The sequence below is a fragment of the Rhinolophus ferrumequinum genome, chromosome 2 (assembly GCF_004115265.2).
Source record: "Rhinolophus ferrumequinum isolate MPI-CBG mRhiFer1 chromosome 2, mRhiFer1_v1.p, whole genome shotgun sequence".
Classification (NCBI taxonomy): Eukaryota; Metazoa; Chordata; class Mammalia; order Chiroptera; family Rhinolophidae; genus Rhinolophus; species Rhinolophus ferrumequinum.
In genome coordinates this window covers 39,904,314-39,927,360 of record NC_046285.1, presented here as the reverse complement: position 1 = coordinate 39,927,360, position 23,047 = coordinate 39,904,314, and the positions used below count along the sequence as shown (strand labels likewise).

At 51.4% G+C, this 23,047-nt stretch overlaps 2 protein-coding genes across 11 annotated transcripts in view; one reads left to right on the top strand and one right to left on the bottom strand.

The window, feature by feature from the left end:
* The window catches only part of CFAP44 (cilia and flagella associated protein 44), a 102,059-nt gene extending 101,037 nt beyond the window's left edge, over positions 1–1,022 (top strand). For both annotated transcript variants that reach the window (XM_033126720.1, XM_033126709.1), the window contains exon 36: positions 385–1,022. In XM_033126720.1, coding sequence (XP_032982611.1) covers positions 385–451 — 67 coding nt within the window. In that variant the 3' untranslated portion in view covers positions 452–1,022. The remainder of the gene's footprint in view (positions 1–384) is intronic.
* Positions 1–23,047, bottom strand: part of BOC (BOC cell adhesion associated, oncogene regulated) — a 75,230-nt gene that overhangs the window by 2,225 nt on the left and 49,958 nt on the right. For 7 of the 9 annotated variants that reach the window (XM_033126747.1, XM_033126753.1, XM_033126738.1 and 4 more), the window contains 15 exons: positions 17,236–17,382; positions 15,322–15,465; positions 13,499–13,792; positions 12,866–13,138; positions 11,467–11,771; positions 8,221–8,383; positions 7,713–7,823; positions 7,007–7,213; positions 6,470–6,651; positions 5,924–6,029; positions 5,447–5,569; positions 3,036–3,257; positions 2,038–2,273; positions 1,752–1,828; positions 1,062–1,255 (listed from right to left, as the gene is read on the bottom strand). In XM_033126747.1, the coding sequence (XP_032982638.1) occupies positions 1,062–1,255; positions 1,752–1,828; positions 2,038–2,273; positions 3,036–3,257; positions 5,447–5,569; positions 5,924–6,029; positions 6,470–6,651; positions 7,007–7,213; positions 7,713–7,823; positions 8,221–8,383; positions 11,467–11,771; positions 12,866–13,138; positions 13,499–13,792; positions 15,322–15,465; positions 17,236–17,382 (2,784 nt within the window). Of the gene's footprint in view, positions 1–1,061; positions 1,256–1,747; positions 1,829–2,037; positions 2,274–3,035; positions 3,258–5,446; positions 5,570–5,923; positions 6,030–6,469; positions 6,652–7,006; positions 7,214–7,712; positions 7,824–8,220; positions 8,384–11,466; positions 11,772–12,865; positions 13,139–13,498; positions 13,793–15,321; positions 15,466–17,235; positions 17,383–23,047 lie in introns of those variants that run through there. The other 2 variants (XM_033126790.1, XM_033126798.1) reach the window with 2 other exon arrangements.

The following is a 23,047-nucleotide window of genomic DNA, read 5'->3' as shown; positions in this document are numbered from 1 at the left end:
TCCAGACTAACCACTAACCAATGCTCAGTGGTACTGGGTCAGTCTCTCTCTGCGATGGGAGTTGGTTCCACTGGTCCTAAAGGAGAGACACGTACAGCCACGACAGGGCATCTCTGTGCCCTCTAAGGTCTCTCACAGACATGGGGCAGGCCACTCGTAACCCACATCCCACCTATACCTTTCAGTGCTGGGAACGTGGTGACTCTCAAGCACTTAGCCTACACTCCAGGGCTGAACCCATGAAGTGTGGAAGGAAGCCCTGCTCCTTCCAGATTTAGGGTGCTGGTCCACCCTCCTGGTATGATCACCCCATTCACAGTTTTCATTTCTCCAAATGAGGTAGTCCAGCTTTCACGATGGTTCTAGGGGGTTCCTGTCTTTTAGAATTTCAGCTCCCAGAAGCAGGGTTGAGGAACTGCATATGGACCTACGTCCACGTCATGGACGCTGAGAAACATCAGCCATGCCTCCGAACCGGCCTGCGCCCACCTAAGTATGCACTGACTTCCAAGAGACCGGTACAAGGAAGACGGGGGGATGGGGCTGGCATGCATTGGGTCCCTGGGAAGAAAAGTTCTGTGGAAGCACAGAGTTATGATGATGATGTTTGCGAGAACTTGGCTCTTCAGTGACTGATGTAAACTTAGTCCTTAATTAAGAGACAAGACCCAACAGAGCAAGGTATTTTGGAATGATTAGAAAACACCTCTCAGTGTGATGAGAAGCAGTAAGAATTTGTGAATGGCCTTGGAAATGCAGAGACCAAAGGACTTCTTTCTCTAAAGTGGCAAAATGTCCTTTTCCCTTAGCCTTTGAGGTCACAGCTTCCCAAGCTGGAGAAGGGCCCAACTGGTACATTCCCACAGGTCTGCTGGGCCTTGAGGCAGGAAGGAGGGTGGCCAGCCACCTTTGCCTTCTCTGTGTTCCCTGTGTAAAAGCTGTGGATGGCTCCTTATCAAGCACCGCCGTCAATTATTGTTATCTCCGTCTTCCAAGTTACTCCTGGGTGCGGGATGCCTCCCTCAGGTCATCCCCATTTCCGGCCTGGCCCTGGCACTGACCTGGGTGAAAAAGAGGGTCCCACGTCGTTTCCAGCCCAGGATTCTGGGGCACACCCCTCATTCCTAACTGGCTGGCCGCAGCAGGCTTCTCCTGGCGGTGGTGGCAGTCCTGATGGGTCTGGAGCAGTTGGTGAGTTGAGTCCTCAGGCAGCGTGTATAAGAAGGAGCCCTCATCTGGGTTAGCCTTGGTTCCTCTGCATGCACGAGACCAGGAGGGTAGGTGAGGTACAGGCAGACTGAGCCCACATTGCCGCCGCCCGGCTGTTTCCCTGACCGAGGGCACCAGAGGGGGTCAGAGCTCCGATGGGCAGGGACTGCTCCACTCTGAACATGAAGAGGCGCCACACCACCATTCCCAGGAGGAATTCTAGTCTCCCTCCATTTTATTCTGTGTAAGCCCTGAGTGTCTGAGACAATGTGTGTCCAGGGGCAAAGCCCGCATTATGTGGCTGCTCTCGCCGGCCACGTGAGGGGAGGATTCGGAGGCCACCTCATGCTCCAGAACAGAAAGGGCATCCTGATTGCAGATACCCCCCAGGTAAGAGTCCAGTGGAACAGGTGTCAGGTGTGGGGACCCTGAGAGAAGCTGGCACTCAACGTCTCAGTGACTGATGCTGGATTTGAGGACCTACGGGTACGTGAGCTCCAGGGCTGGGGAGTAGAAGGCAGGGATGGAGAGGGCCTGGTTACCTGGGGAGCTGGTGACTGTGGACGTCATATCCATTGCCAAGCACAGTCTGCCTCAGCAGGCTATTGGTGTCATCGTGCTGCTCAAAAGAGTAACGAAAATGTCATATCAGAGTCCAGGAAAGTTTTCTGTTCATTCTTCAATAGGATGAGCTGTTCCTGACTAAAGAAAGCCTGGCTAGCAGCCTAGGATTAGAGGCTGCAAGGGAGGAAGCCCCAGGAGGCAGCCCAGCCACTCTCTCCATAGTGCCTGCCTGTGCCTGCTTGCCCACACACCCAGGGCTGTTACCTGCTGAAGCTCCCCTGGGCAGTGTTGCTGAGGTTTCAGGCCTGCGTAGCCCATGGCAGTTGCTGGGCAGCCCCTGTTCACATGTGCCCCATTGGCACAGACCCGTCCAGTGGTGCCATTGACGTAGGGCTGCCCGTTGGCTCGGTGGCCCGGGAGTCCTCCCAGTGGTACCATGGTGTATTGACAGGAGGAAGACAGAAGGGCACTTCGAGGAAAACCCAGGTCTGTTGTATGTTCTGGAAGGACAGGAGGATAGAGAGATGCTTAGGCCAAGGAGGCCTGGGGCAGCTTAAAAAGTCCCACCTGAATCTCAGAAACTCTCAACCACAAGGTCAAATGAAGTAGGGGGTTGACACTGCCCCAGGGACGAGGATATTCTCTCTCAGAATCTTCTTCCTGTCACCCATTTCTTCCTAACATCTAGATGTTTTTTGCAATAGGGAGATGAATGAGGGGATACAGAGGCAAGAGTTTAGGGGAAGAAGGTGTTGAACAAACAGAAGGAGCAATATTTAGGTGAGGCAACTTGACCAGGTGTGTTGCCATTTGAAGCAGAAATTAGTGAATAACAATCAGATTAACCCAGGATAAGGGGGAAAGTTTAAGGCAGCCCTGGACCCAAAGAGGCGGGAAATGTTTGGAGGGAAGAGGCAGGTTGCTATGAACATGCAGTCAGAGCAGCAGCTTCAGACATCACAAGGAGTTGGAGCCAGGTAAGTACTGAGCTCCCGAGACGCAGAGAGGACAAACGCCCACTTCTTCATCCTCTCCTCCATCTGCCGAGGTCCATGCGCTTGGAGGAAAGGGCCCGATCTTGGAGTACGTGTTCTCTGACTCTCTCCAAGTCCTCGGGGAAACCCGGGAGCTTGAGTTCCAGTGAACGGGAAGCAGGGTGCCTCCGATCCTGCCCTGGACGGAGACCTCTTTGGGAGCCTGGGGGCCCGTCCTCCCCTCTCTAGGTTCCTTCCCCTTGGTGCTGAGAAGGGTCACTCACTCACTTTGCTTAGACCAGGCCCTCCACAAGCAGAAGGGGATGAAGGCGACGATGATGAGGACGACAGAGCCCAGGACGACCCCGACAATCAGGTAGGGCAGGTCACTGGAGCGGGCCACCATGGCCCCGGTGCCCACGGGCCGCTCCCTGGTTTCAGGGGGTGGCGGCTGAGGTGGAGCCAGAGTCGGGGGTGGGAGTCGACCAGGCTGACCAGAAGACTTCCGAGCTGTAATTGTGAACAAAACTCAGATCAGCATCTATTTGATATTTCTTTCTCAACAAATGAAAAGAAACAATATTCTGATTCCATGGGGGTGGGAAATGGGTCAAACGCACAAGGCAGGGCCTTGAAACCCTTTATTAGAGAGTGTGGTGTCCAAGCACAGCATGAAATTGGCACCTAATGTGAAATTTGGTGTCGTCGAAGAGAACTGAACTTTGTGTTTTAAAAGGCAACCTGAGACATTTGTGAGTCACGCACTCGAGTCAGACTGGGTCTTCTAGGCATAAACGGTGCAGCGGTTTTTCTGAAAGAAGAACTGGTGAACTTTCGGAAGAAAATATAAAAAATGCGTAAAACCAGGAAAAGAACTGGGAATGGAAGAATTTACCCATGTACCTGCTCCTTCTGGGCGGATTAAGAGACGTGAAGTACTAGGGTATGAGCTCGGGTGGCAGAGCAGGGAAGTGGGTATTGCGACTTCCTGGGACAGACAGTAATTGTAAAACGCCAATTCAAAGGTGACAAGTTAAGATGGCAAACTCCCCATGTGCGTTTCGCCATTATCAGGGTGTCTCTGACATTGTCAATTCCTCCTCACAGCCGTCTTCCCCTTGACTTTCCGATACTGTAGGCTTCTGATTTCCCCACTACCTCTCTGACTGCTGCTTCTCCCACTTCTCTTGTCCTGTCGCCTTCCTTTCTGTCTGCTCCTCAGATACTGGGAGGTCTTCCTGGTCCCTCTCGGTCTGTACTCTCTGTGTACTCTCATCTGTTCCCATGATACATCCTAGCCTGTATGCTAATGACTGCCAAATACCCCTACCCAGGGCCCTCACCAGGCAGACGGACTTCCCTCATGGGACACTTGCATTTCGATGTCTCAGAAGAATCAGATTTAGTAAGTCTCTTTTACCTTGTTTGTGTCTCATAGGATCTGGTTCTCTTCTGGCCTCCCCCATTTCAATACGTGGCAATATCACCTGTGTGGTATTTTAAGCTCGAAAGTTCCAGGCTTCCTTTGGACGCCTTTCTCTCTCCCAGCCCTGACCTGCTGTCCGTCCCTGGTCCTAAACACACTTCTTCAGAAAAGAGCCCCACATCCATCCCTTCTCTCCACCTTTACTTCACAGCGCTCATTCTCTCCCCCCAGCCATCCCTGCATAGTCACCAGTAACCCTCTGACAACAGAGGCAGCAGTGACCCTCCACCTCATAGCCCAGAGGGTCCTCGATGCCCAGGGCCCACCAATGTCCCTGGCACTTTCCCCCCTCTTGTCTTCCTTCCAGGCACCAGACTTTCCAAGCTTCTGGAGTTACTTGCAGGCTGATCTGCCACTCCCTCCTCAGCCCAGCCTGAAGATTCAATCTTTCCAAAAGATCAGTACGAAGCCTTTGTGAAGTCTCTGTTCTTTGTCCTGGACACTGTGTGTGTCACGTGATTTTGGGCTGTGTATGTATCTGCCCCCTCACTTCACTGTATAGGACAGAAGAGGGCAGGCTGTGCAAACAGGTGTCACTCAGTATTTGGTGAATAACTGAGGGAAAGCAGTGCAAAGCTGGAGAATGTTGCCAGTGATAGGAAAAGGGGTTGTTTTCTTATCTTGATTCCTATTCCTCAGTGATCTTCTCCTGATTACATTCTTTGCAATGCACCTGCTTTATACACTTCCAGTATTTGCAAAATGGAGATAATGATACATATCCACTTGACCAATGTGAAACTATTAACAAGTTAATATGTGAATATGTTTAACGTGTTTTAGTGCAGAGAAACAGTCTGGGCGTGCTCCACCTCTAGCTGGCTGCGTGACCTTAGTTAAGGTGTATCATTTTCTGATGCTTAGTTTCCTTCCTATCTCATGGTGTTGTAGTTAAATTAAGTAAACATCGAATGCTATCGTAGGAGTAAAGTGTTTAGAGAAAGCTCCCAACCTAAGAATGGATTCTAGTCCATGAATTCACATATGAATTAGTTCCCAAGTTCCTTGTAGCCGTCATTATGGCAACCCATTCATACATAATATGAGGCACAGGCAGATGAACAGAAGGGTTAGAAATGACGAAGTTGAGGGGTACTTGGAAAATAAAGAGTCTTTCTGGGGAAGAGATACCCAGAAAGGCCCATAGAACAATGACTTTGACCTAGTTTGCTGAAAATTTCAAGAGGAGAAGAGAGAATCCAAAGAGACTCACCTTTGGTTTCACAGATCATCACGTTGCTGAACTCGCTCTCCCCTCCTTCATTAAAGCACTGCATCTTGATGTCATAGGAGGTCTCTGGCTGCAGGTGGCTGATGGAGTGCCAGTATCTATCTCCTGGGAAAGAGAACAAGAGAGTGGGATGCGTATCTGGTGTGCTTGGCTCCCAATGGCAGTCCAACTCAGACAGGGCTGTGTGTCTGGGCTGGTGCCACTGACTGGCCCAGGTGGCCATGTGGTAGAGGACACTGGAGAAAATGTTCCAGCTTCCCACCCAAGTTCCTGTTGTCCCATCACCATGGAAAGGAAGCATGTGGGTTTGTGAACCTGATGAGCCCAAGTGGGTCACGAAGGAGTCATGATATGGGGCAGAGATGCTTTGGGTCCCACAAGCCCAGGTTTTATACTTTCACCAACACCGAGACCCTCTTGCCAACAGAGGAAACTAAATCACACAAAAGCGTTTCTCACCTTCCACCATATCCTTTTTGTAGTCACTATCATTGTCACTGTCTGTGGGTCGATAATAGATATAAAAGCCATGGATTGGAGTGTTGTTGTTACTTGCTGGAATATACTATGAGGGAATGGAGAAGAAACATGTTGACAATGGAGCAGAGAAATCATCAATGAGCAGAACCACTGAGGGATGGAAATTTTACCCCAGCCGAGAATTTAAAATTCACTGGGGGAGCCTGGCAGACATTTCCAATATCCCCAATGCTCTCTGGAGGATGCTGTGGAAATCACTCATTATTTTATTTAGCTTAGCGGTCCCCTAGCTTTTGGAGAAAAGAAACAAACTGCCATTTCCCCAAAGACTTAAGTACCCTCTGAACCTGCCTGCGTATGTGAGGGTGAGAGTCTCTCTGGCCCAACGCCCAGGTACATGGGTGGAGGAACATGTAAGCAGAAACACAAAAGTAATTCCTTCCTGCCTATGCTTCAGGCAGCCAGCTCCTGCGCAATGCTAAGCTCAGCCCACCTTCCCGTTGCAATCTGTGCAAGGCCACTTACCATCCACTTGAGCATGATGGTGGTCTCGTTGACCGCATCAGTAAAGGTGATGTAAGGGCCCGCCACGGGCCTCTCGTATATGCGGCCACTGTAGCCCGACACCACGTAGGGCCGGGAGGGGGCGCTGGGCTCGCTCTCCCCCAGCATGTTCAGAGCCCGGACTCGGAACTTGTAGGAGGTACCTAGTGAGAGAGACCCTCACTGAACTCAGGAACTGGGAAACACCTTCCGACTCCCTCACAGCCCGTCCAGGCCTCACACCTGGAGGGAATCTTCTGGGCAGCCCTTCCCCAAAGGACTCACAAGAACGCCCACCCTCATCAGAAAGGAGTCACATAGGGAGATGGCTCTGGACCTCTTAGGTGGAGAGAAAGGGAGGGAGAAGGGCTTGTGGGACCGAGGTAACACCATCAAGAGCATCCATAGGAGCCCAGTGGCAGGTGGAGGATGAGCAGTGACAAGAACCTCCAAAGCTCCCATTCTCCAGGTGGCCGAGGGCAGCAGAGGGACCAGATAGGACGGTGGCCAGGCCCCTACCTTTCTCTAAGCCTGTGATCTCCACTGAGAGCCGGGAGGGAGGGATGGCACTGGTGGCCAGAATCCAGTCCCCCACTTTCTTGAGCTTCTTGTACTCCACACGGAAGGACTGGATTGGGAAGCCGCCATTCCCACGGGGGATCCAGGTCACGTACACTGATGTCTCCGAGGCCATGGAGATAGTGGGCCTGTCTGGGGCTTCTGGGGCTGGGGAAACCGTACATGAGGGAGGAAGAAAACAGGAAGGGACAGGATTAGGTGATAACCGTTCCATGGTGCCTAGACTTGGCCTGTTCCTGACAGGGCCTGCTCCTCCCCACAGCCCTCCATCCCGCTGGCTGCACCCGGTCTTTCTAGGGCCTACCTGGGTTGCCCTCGCCCTGGAGGAGCACTTGAGAACTCTAAAAACTACACTTCTGTAATGTCCGCGTGTGGAGGGCCAAGGATAGGATGCTCTCCCCTCCACTGTCTCTGGACCCACAGCACCAGCAACCCCACTGTCAGACTCCACTGTTCTACTGAAAAGCTTCCATCTACATTTCCTCATTGTGGGCATCTGGGGAGATGCCAGGAGAATGTCCTAAGGACCCCCAGACCCACAGAACCAAGATCCCATTCCACCTGCAGCAGTGAACCGAAGGCTATGGACCTGTTTCCATTTCTGACTGCTCATCATCCCCGCCTCTCTGGGTTTCTGGGGGCTTACGGGAGAGGCGGCCATGGTCCGGCTGGCTGCTGCTCTGCAGGCTGGCTCCAGGGTCATCTCTCTGGATCTGCTGTTCCTTGCTGGCCATGATTTCAGGTTTGGGCCGCCGTCCTGGGTAGAAATGGGTTGAGATGAGCAAGGGAGGGAGTCTGCATTAGGGCTCCCTTTCCGGAGTCCTTTCTGCCTGAGGTCTGATACGGAGATGCAAATAATGCAGGACATTGGAAGTGTGGTCTGATTCCCAGCTCTGCCTGACCATCATGGGACTGTGTCTGGCCCCCGAGGGAGGGATGGGCACAGGGATGACAGAGAGGCCAGCGGGTGACTCTCCTGCTGAGAGGTGGCATTTCAGCAAGGGCACACAAACCACAGGGAGACAGGAGATGGAAGGATGATAAAGTTCAAGGTGAATAGCTGCGACAAGGTGAGCAGGGCTTCCCACCCGGGCCTGGTAAGATCTGCTCAGGCCCAGGGAAACCCCCAGCTGGGGGAAATGACTGACGCTCACCAGTTCGGAAGGTGACCATGGCCGTCTGGCCTTCGCCTGCACAGCTGTAAGCAGCCATCTCCACTTCATACAAGCTCCCGGGGTCCAGTCTGCTGAGGGTTAGGCGGTGCTGGTTGGCCGGGATGCCAGAGATAGTCCAGTCGTCAGAGGAGTTTGTGACCTGCTGGAGAAGGTGCATGGTATAAGGAGCCGCATCTCAGCCTGGAACTACAGGAAAAGGAAGAGCAGAAATTCTGCAGGGAAAGGAGAACTGAGCCCAGGAGGGCAGGAGGAAGGAGAGGAGAATGGGCCAGGCTAGGGGAGGCATGACGTTGCAGAGCACAGACGTGCTGGCTCTGGGACATCCATCCCCCTGGGACAGTGAAGTCCGGCTCCCTGACCCCTCATCTCATGATTCCCATCAAAGAAAACCCAGTGGGGAGGGTCAAACCCCTGACTGATACTGCTGAGAATTTCTCCAAAGACGACCTCCTCTTTCTGAAAACCGTCATATTTAACCCTTTCTCCTTGCTCTACTGAAACCAACCCCAGCTCCTTCAGTAGATACTCTAATGAGATGATAAAAAATAGCAGCACCAGTAGAAATGGCCGCACTTGCCAAGTGTTTACTATGTGCTAGGCATGGAATTAAGCACTTTATACGCACTAGAAAGTGCTTTCGTGACAATAGCCCAAGGGATTGGTGTTAGTATTATTCCCACTTCACCTATGAGGAGACTAAGACTTGAGAGATGCATAATTTGCCTAAGACCACATCACTCTGCACTGTGAGATTTCAATCCTCCATTTTCTGCTCCTGCCTCTTTCCTTGCTTAGAACTTAGAAACTGTAGATGAACTGTAACGATTCTGGATTAATATTAATGGCTTCAGATTCCTAGCTCTTTAAATATAAATAAAATAAGTAAGTAAATAAATAAATAAGCAAGCAAGCTCCAGGCTTCCCCAAAGCTGATGCTGAGAGGCTGCTGCGTCTCACCCACCCTTCCTTTCAGGACAGAAGACTTAACTGCCAGCTGTGCCCGTCTCAGAAAGCCTGCTGGAACCCGAAGCTCTCGCTGTGCTGAAGGAATTAAACAGCTGGTAGAAAACCTCTTATCTCCAAGCAGAATATTCCAAAGTGGAACAAAACCTGCTATTCAAGGGACAGGGATGGTCTGGGCTCATTTATGTCAGGCTTCTAGGATTTGTTCCAGGGGGAGAAGATTTTACAAACTGAGAATCCCCAGTGGTGCTGGAAAGCCAAACACAGTAGCCCAGGGTCTGCAGACGCGTCAGGAAATGAAACTCGCTTCACCGTGTGAAAAACGGAAAATGAGCTGAATGATTCCCAGTCTCCAGCAAAAGAGGGGGGCTGAAAAAACACAACCCAAATGCTCATTTTTGATTTCCAAATCCTTTCTCATGTGATGATCTTTAAGGCATGTTAGTCCCTCGAGAAAGGAACTGCTTTCAAGACATAATTTCTGCCTTGTCAATGTCCACCTCACAACTCCAAGTGCCCCACAGACTGGGGGTGCATGGAAGCCAGACCCAGGTGGGGACACGGTCCTCCCACTCCCCCCTGCACCTTCTCCCTCAGCCCTCCCAGCACTGGCCTCACACTTCCACTGGGCTCAGAAATCAAAATAAGAAATGGACCAATAATTAGTCACTGTCACACCCACTGAGAGGGTAAATGCGGCCTCAGCCTGGCATTTCCGGATCACCATGCATGGCCTTTGCCAGCCTGCCTCTTGGTGAGACAGTTTCGTGGCCACCTATTGGCCTGACAAATATTTTTCTTGCTCTCATGCTGGTTCTTGTCTCCTGGGGACCATGAGTGTTTGGCCTGCCCTGATCTTTGTCCACAACTCTGAGGTGGAAGCGTCCAGTTACACGGGGAAATAAGGATTAGGACCAGCCCTGCCCCATAACCTGGGCTGAACAATGCTACTTGCTGTTAAAAACGCACTCACCCCCTAGCTGGCTGGCTATGAAGAAGCCAGCAGACTGAGGGTTAAAGAGAAACAGCCCTGCCTCAGCCCCCACCTAGGAGGCAGCATTGCCCTAGGTGTCCTGCTGACAAAGCCCGAGTCTGTGGACTTGTCCTGACCCAAGGTCTCCTAGGAGAGCCCGGGAAGGGAAAGAACAGGATGAGAGAGGCTGCCAGGGTCCAGAGAAGTGACTTCTGCATAGCCAGCACTTTCCACCGTGCAGGGCTGGTTTTGTTTTTCATTTGTTCGTTTTTTTTGGAGGGGGAAGAAGAGTTGATAAATACTTTCAGGGCCACTTTCATATATTTTCCACATTTTCTTCTAAGTACACATAGCACTTTTATAAGCAAAAATATTGTGAATGCATAATAAAATCTAGCATTTGTAATACATTTTTACTTAGCAAATAAGATTTTTTAAAAATCTGCTGCCTACTGGCCTTTGAAAGAAAACTGCATGCACCTAGGATGAACAGAAACGTCTTTCAAGGGCATTTTCCTATAGGGAATTTTCTGTCCCTTTTTTCCTGAGGAGTAACAGCAAGTGAGAGTGAAGCCCCGAACATGGGTGGCAGTCTGGGGGCCCTGTCCTGCCTCACAGGACAAACTGCCCAAGAGGACGGGCTGGCTCAGCTGTCCCGTACCCTGACAGAGCCAGAGAGTCTTTCCCTGACAGCTCTCAAAACATTCACTGGGACAGACTCCCTTCTGTCAAGGAGAAATGGCTAAGGTCTGAACAACCTGATGTGTTTTCAACTCAAATGCCTGCTTGTCAAACCTGAGCCATGATGAATCCTGAGAACTGAGGGGGTATTTCACAGCCCTCAGAGAAATTACTTGTTCACAAATATTTGTTTTCCTGGCTCTAGAGCTCACTCGCCATGCCAGAGTTCCTGCAGGTATGTACCCAGCAGAGCTTACTTTGGCTAAAAAACAAAACAAAACAACATCGACAACAAATGACCAAGGGAAGAGGAGAGGACAGGTGACGGCTAACAGGGAGACTGTCAAGTCTCCTCTGGTACTCGGAGCTGGTGGTGTTAGCTTCTGGGAAACCAGTGCATGGAGCTCAGACCTGAAGGCAAACACAGGGGCCTCTTAGGATCCCAAATGCCCAACACAGCCTGCTTCTGGGAGGTGGTAGGAAAGGACACAGAAGGAGACAGAGGGTTGTGATCAGCAGTGGGGCTTGCTGGTCTAGGCCTCAGGAGCTCAAGGGGAGATGGCCAGTGGGAAGAGACCCCTACCTGGACATAATGCCAGGCACCATACCTTGCGGTGCTTCACCACGTAGTAGAGGATGGGTGCCCGGTTGCCACCCTCGTGCCGAGGCCGCCACACGAGCTCGTACGAGTCAGTCTTGGAGGTGCGGGGTGAGCTGAGGATGATGGGTGCCTCGGCGGGAGCCACCTGCCCTTTCTCTCCAGGGCATTGCATGCCCGGCTGCTCTGATGTCAGAGGCCTTGGGAGCCCTGGGTGCCCTCTCAGCATCTGGTCAGGGCTTCTGGGTCTGGAGGGTGGCACGGGAGGTGTGGCAGTGTCCAGCTTAGTATCCCGCCATGGCCTCGGGGTCGTGCCTGGAAGACCAAGCAGGAAAGAGGAGAGAGGGAAGAAGGGGTTAGACCCCTGGTCACCTGCTGAGCTGTTGCCCTTGGGGAGAAAAATGTCAGAAGACCTGTTGGGACAGGAAGCACGCTCAGCTCAGGACCTGACATGATCACTCCACACACAGGCAGGCTCTGTGGGAAGAGGGAGGGCCATGCAGGAGAGAAAGACAGCCTGGTACCCCATGCCTAGGCTTCTGGCCGTGGCCCAGGTGTGGCCGGCAAGCATCTCTGCAACCTGCTTGCTTTCCTCCACACTAGCCTTGTCTTCCGTGAACTATCCCCGCTTGCTGCTGAGGTGCAGGAACCCTGTGCCCTGTCTCATGTCTAATGCTGGGGATGGGGGCATGTCCCGTCACTGTGGGACCTTAACACCATGGCACAACGTGGGCCTTTTCCTACTCCACTGCACTGACCTGAAATGTGAGATGTGAAGCCAACTGTAAGTGCCCTCTGAGAATCTGAGAGGCCGGGAGAGGCAACACTTCCTTCAGGAAGCGTCCACATTCTCTGCCAACACTGGTTTTTCCTCTGCCTGACCTCTACACCATAGGAGTTTGGCATCTGATAATGTTGATTCTGCATTTCATTATCCATCATTCTATTTTTCTCAAATTATGTCCTTGGGAAATTTTATCTCCTTCATGAGAACATTCTTTTTTATGTTTCTCTGCATCCCCTACATTACCTGGCTCAGTGCCGAGCACACAGTAACTAACTGCTCAATCAGTACACGTGTCAATAGAAACGGATCAAGCTGAGAAGCATATACTTGCTTTTCTTTATGCTAGAGCACTGGTTGTCAGCCTGGGTTCCATGGAACCCGATGAACCCACAGATTCTGCAAAATCATTAAAAGGCATTTAAAAAATTACAACAGTTAAATTGGTCATTTTCACTGGTAAAAATATGCACTTGTGACTTTTTAATAAGGTAATGTAAGTTTGAAATGACAACTAAAGGCCACTTTTATCTATTTCATGTATTGGGGTTCTGTTTTGGATTTCATCTGAGAAAAGGGTTGTGACTGTTCAACTGGCATCTCAGTCCTTGGGCCGCACTCTCACCTGGCCGGGCAGTCCTCAGCTGGACCACAGCATGGGCGCTCCCAACTTCATTCTCAGCCATGCACTGGTAGACGCCTTCATCCTCAGGCCCCACGCTGACCACTCGCAGGGCCCGACGGGACAGGCGGAGGCGCTGGCTGGAGGTGAGGGGCACAGCATTCCTCAGCCACAGCACGGAGGGTGGGGGGTTCCCGCGCACGTCACAGGTGAGCTTGGCACTCTGGCCCCATGGGATGACCAACTGGGACAGCTCCACAGTGACCTCGGGGGGTTCTGCCGGGAAACCAGAACAGGGATGAGAGAGGCTGAGTCTTCCCGTCCAGGGCCAGACAGGCTGGGGAGGGGACTGCAGTCAGGAAAGGCGCCTTCCTTCCCTGTAGCTGTTGGTAGAGGGAAGGAAAGGTCCCACGTCTCCTTCATCAGTCATGACAGTAAAGGGCACAGAGAGGGCTGCCAGGCCAGTACACCCTGGTCCCTGGGATCCAAAGATCTCCGCCTCTCTCAGCACTCCTCCATCACTCACTTGGCACATGACTGTTCCCAAGGCATGTGAACCCGTCTGAGCCTGGGGTTCCCAGCGTCTAGAAAGGCCATACAGACCAAAGACAAAGGAGGTCTGCAGGAGACACCTACCGAACACCTGGACGTTGTAGAGGATGACCGCGGCCCCGGGCTGTCCGACCCCGTTGTCAGCCATGCAGCGGTAGGTCCCCGAGTCCTCCTCACTGGTGGTCTCGATGAGGAGGTTGCTCAGCAGGAAGCGCGTCTTGTTGTAGCCAGCGACACTGGAACCATCCTTGGCCCAGGTGACACGCGGGGGTGGGATCCCACTGGCCACACACTCCAGGATGAGACTCTGGCCTTTGGTGACAATGATGGTCTGTGCCTCTGGGGGGTAGATGATGCGGGCAGCCTCAGCAGTGGAGCCTGGAGGGAGGAGGAGGGGAAGAACAGCATGTGGGACCAGGACTTTGTGCAGAGGGTCCCCTCCACCCTGCCTTGGGTGACCCGGCCCCAGGAGGCAATCACACAGAGCTCGGATTTGGAATCAAACAGGCTTCAGGGGCTTACAACCTACACACAACGGGGCAAGTTACTTAATTCCCCTGGGCCTTGGGTTCCTTATGGGACTGCCTTCTGCAGAGAGCTGTTATGATAAGAAATGAGAGAGCAATGCAGTGTAGCACTGTCAAGACAGCATATGTACAGGTAACTGTGCGTTGGCAGAGAGAGAGATGGGGGCGTGGACAGAGGAACAACTTACATGGTGCGGTAATTTTTCTCGCTTTCAATGTGTAAGTGCACTCAGACTGAGGATGTGACAGGAGATAAGGATCCCGGTGTCCCCCACACCCCACCGTGGTGGGTCTCAGTTCCCAAGTATGTCCGACTGTGTGAGCATCTCACAGTGAGCGCCTTGCTGAGCTGAGCAGGACTTATTGTTTAAAGACATGCGTTTCTCATATTGGGAGGTCGCCCAAAGCAAATCAACTGCTTCATCGGGTGCGCAGCTGAGGGAGCCGCAATCTTTTTTTCAACAGTTGGGGAGAGACTGCATAAAAAACTACGTGTTGCTCTCCAATGTGCCGCCTTCCTCGGGGCCCTGCACGGAGCATGCTGACTCTGTGTGATTTTGCTTCATGTGCCAACCAGGGACAGATCCAGGTTGTATAAGACCTGATAGTCATACAACTTGATAAGAATACAGAATACGAAATTACAGACACAGAATGAAGCAAGTGAGGGACCGCTGAAGTTGTGCTTCATTAACTTCAAAGCAAATCCGCCTCTGGTGCCGACACTAACACTGACCTCTTCAGATGTCTCTTCGCTGAATACACAGGGAGCCCAGAAAAGTGCCTGGTGCATGGGAGGTACTCAACAAAGGTAGCTGCTCTTTTCCTATAAACAGGGGAGTCTTTGGGATGCCACAGATTTTCACCAGAGGGAGCTGTTGGGCACGCTCCAGCAGAGCGGACAGAGTAGGTTTAGCCTGGCCTTATACAAGGCAGACCTGACGGCCTCACAGAGGCACAAATGCACCATCGTCTTTTCTACACATATGCTATCAGCGGCTCAGTGCCAGACTGTCCTGCCCCAGCCCACACATTCCAACTGATCCCCCACTCTGGAAGTAACACAATGAAGGAAAGCTCTCAGGAGGCAGGAGGAAGGGCGTGTGCCCCACAAGGCTGCGAGGTGACCAGGAAGCAGAGCCATACGCTTGAGCCAAGTGCGAGGGCTGTGGGTTGGGTTGTGAGAGGCTGCACTTGGGCTGGGTGGAGGGACAGGACCCCCCCACCCAGGACCCCCGACTCCGGCTGAGTCCTGAGTCTTCAATGTCCCACTGGCCCGAGCCCAACAACCTTCACTCCTACCTCGGAGAACACAAAGCTGGGCCATGAACTGTGGCACCCCCAGACCCCCTCTGCCATCAGCAAGACCCTGCCCCTTACGGCGCACGCGCAGCCTGTCACTGGAGCCGGAGGTTTTCACTTCCTGAGTCACTGGGTTGTAGGCGGCACACTTGTACATGCCCTCGTCCTCCTGGCTGGCGTTCACAATCTGGAGGTTCCCTGATGGCATGATCAGGTAGTTATCTGAGGAAAGACCGGGGAGGGGAACATGGGATGAGTTTGGGCCTAGACTACTGCACCCAGCGGCTCCCACAAAGGTCAGGGTAGGGACAGGTAGGGCCCAAACTGAAATGGGCTTCTTCCCATAAAACCTTGCACCCAGGGAATGAAACTAACAAACCAACTCCTCCGAGTTAGCACATAGGTCTGTGGAGCAGCATTATATACTTACAAGGAAGCCGGGGTAGGGTAGAAAGGCAGCAGGATTGGAGGTCGGCCAGACCTGGACTCAAGCTCTGGACCTGCCGTGAACTATCTGTGTGATCTTGAGCAAGGTCATTAACCTTGCAGGTCCTGTGTCCTCACATCTAACATGGCATAATGTGTGCTGCTTCAGAACCATTGTAAGGAGTCAGGGCCTGTGCTACATACGTGGGAGATGGGAAGCTCCTTCCTGCAAGCCACCAGAGGGAAGGGGATTTGACTTTAGAACCTCCCATCAGTCTCTGTCATGGCCTCAGCTTTGGTACACCTCACTACTGAATATCTGCAACCAGGGAAGAATATGCTAACCGCCAATCGCTGCCCTCTCCATGAGGCCACACAAGGCCTTTCCTCTGCATCACTGGCCTGCTCGGCTGTGTCTGCTTCTGGATCAGGGGTGCCAGGAGGGTGGGGCCCCAAGGCTGTGTTCAGCTTCTTTCAACAGGAGACAGAATCACAGATGCGGGATATCCCAGTGACTGGAATGGCCTTCAGCTTCCGGGCAGGCAAAGGACTGGCCACCAGCTCTGAGCTTTCTGGTGGCCTGCTCTGGGAGTTGTGGTGTCCCTAAACTCTGCATTCACTGATGGTGGTGCCTGCCTTCCTGCTGCTGGCCCGCCTCTGGGATGAGCTACTTAGGCAAACGCCAGACAGAATGGGAAAAGCTCTTGACCCTTGTGGAATGGGCAGGACTCCTCTAGGGACTACTGCCCAGCTTCTGCTGGGGATGGTAGGAACCAATGCTGTTCTCTCAGTCGCCAGTTATTTCTGAGGGGCAGGATTAGGGTTTTTATTATACCTTTTCAAAAGAGTTTTCTGTATTTTCTGCGTGAACATATATTCCTTTCATAACCAGAAAAATTAAGAAAAATATTTTTAAATCTATAGGATATTTTAAAAGGTATATTTTGAGCTGTGGGCTCCAGTCAAGTAGGTTCTACTTGGCCTTGAGTGTAGGGTCAGTTGTTGATGAAGCTATGTCTTGAGAGACATTTCCTCTCTCCACTGCAACTCTCTGGACCAAAGCTTAGCCTCCCCTGGACCAGCTGTCATACCCGCTGTGGCCTGAGCAGGAAGGAGTAATAGCTGAGATAGCTGCATTTCCAGGAAAATGGGGAGAGGGAAAATCTCAGGTTCCAGTAAAAAGAATGCTCTGCTGTGTGGGGATGAGCTCCTCCTCCCAGCAGGGAATCCCGCAGCTGCAGGAATGGCTGGGTTCCTCAGGCAGCCTTTCTGTGTGTGCCTGGTGACTGGGAGCTCACATGGAGAGGGGATCTGGAACCCTGTGCTGAGAGCCCTGATCAAATACAGCAGCTCAGCAACATCTTGCAGGGCCTCAGAGGATGAAGAATTTCCTCACGACAGGGCAGAAGATCTCCATAATGGAAGTTAATCTCTTTAGGATCCTACAAGGCTACATTCAAAGTAGAAGACGGCTGAGCAGCATGAGGAGGGGACTATCCACTGTTGATGGGGGTTTGGAGGACAGTGGTCTGAGGTGGCCAGCTTCCCTCCTGCTTGCTCACTCACCTCTGGATGCCTCCAGCCACTCTTGTTTGACGCTGTATCGGACCTGGGCTTTTGGGTGGCTCTCAGGAAGGTGGCAGGCAATAACTGCTGTGTTCCCCTCATCTACTTCAATCACATGCTGCACATCTAACTTGAAGTCCTGGAGGTCTGTGGAGAGAAGAGAAGGTGTTGATGGAGGAGACATGCAATGTCTTAGGGTGGCTTGTATCTTGTGTTTTGGTGTGTTTAGTCACAACAAACAGCTGCAGAAGCTCACTCACTGGGGGCTCTCTGGGGATCCTCAGAGTCCTTCCTCTAGCCTTCTGTTGTCTATGGAAGTTTATAGGATGGAATGTGTGGCCCTCATCACTGCATGGGAGTTCCGCTTGGTATGTATAAGCTGCAGGGTGGGCGTGGGTGTAGAGAATTCCACCAGGAGGTGCCTGTGATGCAGACCAGCCTCTTGTGTTACACTGAGACATGAGGGGAGCTGGCCAGGCCATCGGCCCTGCTGAACCAGGTCATGGTCAAGGCACAAATGTCCTGGCACAGCTTAGTGAACGGAGACTGAAGGGAACAATGAAAGAGAATGCTGATGTTTTTTCTCCAGTTCAATCAAGAATAGCCTTCCCCGGTTATTCTCAGACATCCACAATGAAGACAGGCCCGAGATCCCATCCAATTGCCAGCAGCCATGGTTATAACCAGAAGGCCGATTCCTGCTACCCAGGAGCTATACTCTATGTCATAATCCTTTATCCAGAAAGGATAATCCTTTTCGTGGGTCAGATGGGGGTCACCCATGGGTGAGATGGATCCCCTAAGGGTTTTCGAAGACAAAGAGGGCTCTCCTTGCTGTGGCTTAATGGCAATGGATAATGGGGGAGCAAAGTGTCCTGACACCAGGCTTCAGTCCCTGGAAGTATGGTGGATGTCGTTCCTGGCTTGGCACGGTGGCAGGAAGATTGGGATCTAAACTGGGAGACGATGGAGATCCATCTGGAACAAACGCAGGATGTTTCCCAAACAATCCAACAGTCCAAACAACACAACTCTCTTTGTAGGAGCCGAATCACTGATATTGCTGAACAGAATGGGCCATTTGTGCAACAAAACCGCATTCCAAATTTGGTTTTCAGAACTGTAGCTGAATTTAACTTAAGAGAGGAAATAAAACTAATGGAAAGTAAGATGAGAGAGATGAAAATATTTACTTAGACACCCTCTTCATAAAGGTACCCAGAAAAACCCTGGCGGCATCCTCACTGATTGCTGACCACACCAAATTCTGATCAGCAACTGAGAACTGATACCATCCAGAGCTAACTGCAATTCCACTGCAAGACCCCACCTGCCTGTGCTGTTGTTTCCACTGGGGACCCAGAGAAGGCAACAGGAGCAGGGGGAGTCAGGTTTCTCACAAAAGAGATAACCACCAAAAACAAACTACTGTCACCAAAGGAGAGCCTGGTGATCGAGGCCCTCAGTGAGGTCAGAGGTTCCCACTTAATAGAACTTTCCAGAAGCTCTCAGTCAAGCTAAGCCTGGGCAGCAGAGCCTTTTTCTTTCTATGAGAGGATCACTGTCCCTTTGGTTACAATATCAGATTGTGAACTTTTTAGCAGCAGGGACCAAATCGTGTGTGTGTGTGTGTGTGTCTTCTGAACCTAACCCAGGGCCTGGCCCAAGCAGACACTCAGTACATGTTGAATGACTGAAATGACTGACTATCTTGGAGCTGGGCACCTTAGTCAGAGGCAAGATGCCCATTTATGTTGCCTGTGAACTCAGATTTGCTAGTTGAGTTTGGTCTACATTGTGAACTCAATGATAAGGCCCCAGCACAACAAATTTTCTACGAACCTTATATCCAAGTGTGTCTAACCTTCTACCTAAGTGTGGCTACTTTGAAAATAGAATGTTTCTAGAGAGGTTACTTCCGGAGTCTAATAAATGTGGAGTAAGAAATACATGCTGGTTGTGGAGTGGTGTGGCAGAAACAATGACTGTCTGATTCATTTCTACTGCCCCATTGCACTTTCCAGGCTGCCCAAGTGACGCCTGTGGGTTAAGGTGAGATTGCTCATCAATTCCTTCCTTTGAGTGGGTGTAGGGCCTTTTGGACTTTGAAAGAATTATTTCGCCATTATTTAGTTTGGTGTGTGTGATACCTGACCCTAACTGGATTAATTCCTAATGGGCAGCCTATTAATTTTTCACTCCACACTCCCAACCCCAAGCCTCACTGCACAGGATTTAGGATATCGCCAATGCTCACTAAATCCTTGTTGAATGAACAGTTTGGAAGGCTGAGCCCAAGGCCCATTTCATGGGCGTGCAACCTGTGCAGTGGCACAGGGCTCCTTGCTTGGAAGGGGCCATGCTTGGTTTAATGCTCTGCTGTCACCATCTTGAAATTCTTAGTGTTTGAACAAGAGACTCCACATTTTCATTTTGCACTGGGGCCCACAAATTACATAGTCCAATCCTGGCAGAGCCTCTCAGCCAAGACATCGAATGTGTTTTCTCTCAGAGAGGAGGAAGATGCGGACTGTGGGAAAGTGTGGATTACCTGTGCTCAACGTGCTCGAGCTAAATACTGCTAACTGCTCTCAAAAGCAATGCACTTAAAAAAGGCTTTAATCGTCCTCAGCACAGTGGACACTGTACCTGCCAAGTCAGGAGGCTCCCCTCAATGTGAGCTGTGAGCGTTGTAAGCTCAGGGGCCTCGGGAAAATTCCTCCGTCACTGAGAAGCACTCTCTTCAACGGTCTGATGATAAATCTAAAACTATACCAAGAGGTTTTTTTTCCACTCTCCCCCTTTTCTTTGCCTCATTCCAAGGAAATGTGCCTCAAGCAGGAATATACTTCAACCTAACAGATCATTTTGCAAGAAAGATGTGAGCAACTGAAAAGAGTTTGGCACCAGAATGCCACGTCTACCGTAATGGTTCCAGGCTCCTGCCACGTTGTAACGGAGGGCTTATCCAGGCAGGGAGCATGCAGTCCCCCATGCACCCACTTCACCCACCCAATATTAGAACCACCATTCCCCACTCAAACCTCTCTTGGCTCCTTCTGTACCCTCTGACAACTGCTGGGCTGGAGACAGAAGGCTGTGCAGTGGGGGGGGGGGGGGCGGGAGGGGGGAGGGGCCACACAAAAAGCTGGGCACCGGTCAGCCATGAGGCCAGACAGCCCCTCTCCTCTGTTCTGATGCCAACATGTGCACAACACAACAGCCCATGCAAGCAGGACCAAGGACACCCCAGCTGGGCACCCAGCTCGCCACAAGTGTCGACTGGCAGGCAAGTCTTCCTGGCCTCAAAACAAATCAGCAGCCGTTGGTCCCTGGCGCTGTCCCCTCCTTGGGCCACCTAAGCTTAAGCCTTAGCTGTTGCTTCACTAGACAAACTCCCAATTTGGCTGCCAGAGCAAAAGTTGAGTTTCACTAAGGGATCAAAGGCAGAGTAATGAAGTGATGAACGATTTGAAAATCAGAGCACCCCCATTTCTAGGGTTTTTGGGGCAGGAAGGAGGCAAGGGAGGGGTGGAGACTTCATGATCAATAACAGCCTCATCAGCCACCCGGCCAGGCAGATGCAGAGATCCAGTTGGCTGCATGTGAAGGAAACCAGCCTGTTCCCAGGCCCCTTTGTCTGCAAAGCCGGTTTCCTGGCCAGTCCCTGGGCTGCTCAGGAAGCCTCCCTGGGAATCAGGTGCAGGCCCTTCAGTTACAAATGGAGTTAGCAGGCCTCCAGGAAGAATGGTGGATCAGGTTTCACGGGGAAATGGTTTGACAGGACACCTGCCCTTGCCTGTTGGCTTGTGTGTTTGAGAAATCCATTAGTGGAATGTTTTTGCAGCTTTAAGCCTCTTACCTTCCCTCAGACCCCTCTTTCACATCCTCTCTTTGTGTATTCTTCCAGCTATTTTATTAACTTGTCCCTACTAATCAAATACCAATAGGCTCATTTTTGCTGGTTCTCAACTCTCAGCTGGTCAAAAGCCCTGGTCACTGGCGCCATCTTGGAGTTTACGGACCTTCCTTACCTGTCACAGAACTTCATGCTGAGATAGCCTATAATAGTTTAGGCTCCAAACAGAACCCGGCTTAGTTCCTTGCCTTCTAAGAGCTCAGTTTTCTTAAGGGAACATGGATCTTCTAATATATCACTTCGGTGGGACGTGGGATATGTGGAATTTGTTCACAAATCATGTGATGTGTTGTGTTCCCTCTTCACATTTACAGGGTACATCAGAAACCTACTTTCTTGGCTGGGCCGGGGGGCGGGGGGCGGGGTGGGGGCAAATAAAAGACATTTAGAGGCAGATCGGTGTTGCAGCCATCACCAGGATTATATGCAAATCTACAAATTAACAAGTCCTATCTTGAGTCCCTTTTGAATTTCTCACTACCTTCTAGCCTCGATCCTTCCTTTATTTACTAAAACTCTCAGTAGAGCTATGAATTAAATTACACAATTTGGTGTATGTTCATGCATTCGCATAACGTAAAACTGTCAACTCTTAATTATAGGCTCCTCCCCCTGATTTTCATAGATTTTACACATCCAGTTACAGGGCACATAGTGCCTCAGCAGAGTGTGCCCCAGTGTAATCCATAAACTTAATCACTTTCAAGGAGTTTCCTCATTCCACCCTCTTCTCTGTGAGTACTCAGGCTGCAAATCAAAGTTCAATTCTGTTTAGTTAAGAAATCAGGTAAGATGGCACCTTCAGCTGGAGACTGCATGGCGTTACCGTGCCCCCATCTCCACAGGCTCAACTGAATGCTAAAAAAAAAAAATTGACTTTCTACCCATCCAAGCATTTCTTATGTCCTCCCCTCCTGCCTGTTCCCAGGAATCACAGAACAAGCCTGCACTCATCTGCTGAGGTTTGGATGGGACCCACCAGATTGTGGGGGCACTGCAGTAGGCTCCCTTGGCAATGCTGCTGGCAGGGCCTCACGGCCATTGGCAAGTTTCTGGGCTGACTGATAATTCTACTCCCTACCTCTTATGGCACCCAAGCACTTCTTATGGCACCCAAGCCTCAACTTGTCCTTCTGGTGGCTTGCCGCATCTGGGCCAATGTTACAAAGCACAGAGAGACTTTGGTGTAATGGAGCACTCCTCGGTGGCATGCTGACCCTGTGGCCCTTCCCTGCATCTTAGGCCCTTTTTGAATGATGGCAGAGGTGCAAGGGAAGCAAAGCTCCCACGAACCTTCTCTGGCAGAGCCTGAAGCTCACTGCTCTACAGATGGACTTGGAGGTGGGGTCGGGGAAGGTGAAGGGTCCTTGGGACCGACTCCCTGTATGGCCTCTGGCAACGCAGGGGTTCTCCTTTGCCCCAAACTGCTTCACTGATGGGCAGAGAATAAACACTGCTCTCTACCTCCGAGTCACTTGAAGAACCATGGCGTGGCATGACCCCAAGATTAGTCCTTTGAAAGAAAGTGCTCTGCAAGTGGATCAATTACAGAAGCAGAGGAGAGGCTGGAGCCTGACGGTGCTTTCATTAGGTTAGAAAGCCTGGTGCCTGGTGAGCTGAGGGGTTTGCTGTGGGATGGGCGAGCCTCTCAGAAACCGCGCGGTCCGGGTAGTGACTAAGCCTTTTGCCAGTCTGTAGCCCTGGCACACAAACCACTGAAACCAAACCCTACTGTAGCCCACAAGGCTGGGCAAAATCAGGATATACTGTAGTCAGCATTCGGTACAATACCATTCCCCCAGGAATGGTATTTTATTCAGCCAGCCAGGAGCTGAAGAATAATCTATTATGCCAGACACTGGAGAAGATACCAAGAAGACAAAGGTATAGTCC